Source organism: Lipotes vexillifer, unplaced genomic scaffold (assembly GCF_000442215.2).
Source record: "Lipotes vexillifer unplaced genomic scaffold, Lipotes_vexillifer_v1.1 scaffold2094, whole genome shotgun sequence".
In the NCBI taxonomy this organism is placed as follows: Eukaryota; Metazoa; Chordata; class Mammalia; order Artiodactyla; family Lipotidae; genus Lipotes; species Lipotes vexillifer.
In genome coordinates, this window is record NW_006790887.1 from 1128829 (window position 1) to 1129662 (window position 834).

The following is an 834-nucleotide window of genomic DNA, read 5'->3' on the forward strand; positions in this document are numbered from 1 at the left end:
CGGCTGAGGCTGTAGCGGGACAGACGCAGTGGACGGGGGCTGGGGGACTGAAGCCTCGGCAGGCTGCCCGGGCTCGGGGACGCGGCTCCCGGGTTGCCTCCCTGCAGCCCCCAGACCTGCCACCTCCCCTTTGCCCCCCAGGAAGCATCCCCGCCCCAGCCTGCTGCAGCCGGCTCCAGGTAAGCAGCCTCTGTCTTCATCTGGGCGGTCGTCCTTGATTTCCACTCCCCCTTCCACGTGCTAGGGTGGAATTAATTCTACCCACTTTTGTGGGATCCTGGCTCCAGTGGGAGGGTTGCAATACCACAAAGCGGTCACAAGATGGCATCCAAGAGAGGCCTTACCCCAAACCCCGGGCCCAGCCTCGCACCTGCTACGGGAGGTGTGGGGAGCCGCCCCCCAGGTCCAGGTGAACCTGCCCCTCAGTGCCCTCCCTCCAGAGCGGGGAGAGCAGGCGAGGGAGGCGTGGGCTGGTTCCCCAGGGCTGCAGGGAGAAGGGAATTCAGCTCCTCCCTCCGGGCTTTCGCAGGGGCGAAGGCAGGTCCCCGTCACGGGCCCACCCAGACCCTCTGGCGAAGAGCCCAGGAGGGGACCGTTTCCAGCTACCCAGGTGGTCCCAGTGAGTCCAAGGTGAGCAGACGGGGGGGGGGGGGCCCAGGTGCTGTTCACACTCAGGCTGGCCTCGGCCTCCCCGCACTGTGACCTGGCTACCCGAGCTCTCAGGCCGAAGAGGAGGTCAAATGCTGCCCCTAGACTGCTCTGGGGACAGCCATGGGGACACTGCTCAGGGCCATGGGGCAGATCACCAGGCCCACAGGGCCGAGGGCCGCTCTT

The 834-nt window shown here is 67.1% G+C and overlaps 1 protein-coding gene across 1 annotated transcript in view; it reads left to right on the forward strand.

Moving 5' to 3' along the window:
- The window catches only part of LOC103083073 (proline-rich protein 2-like), a 3191-nt gene that overhangs the window by 1988 nt on the left and 369 nt on the right, over positions 1-834 (forward strand). The window contains exons 3-4 of the mRNA XM_007463992.1: positions 142-179; positions 530-630. Of these exons, the coding sequence (XP_007464054.1) occupies positions 142-179; positions 530-630 (139 nt within the window). The remainder of the gene's footprint in view (positions 1-141; positions 180-529; positions 631-834) is intronic.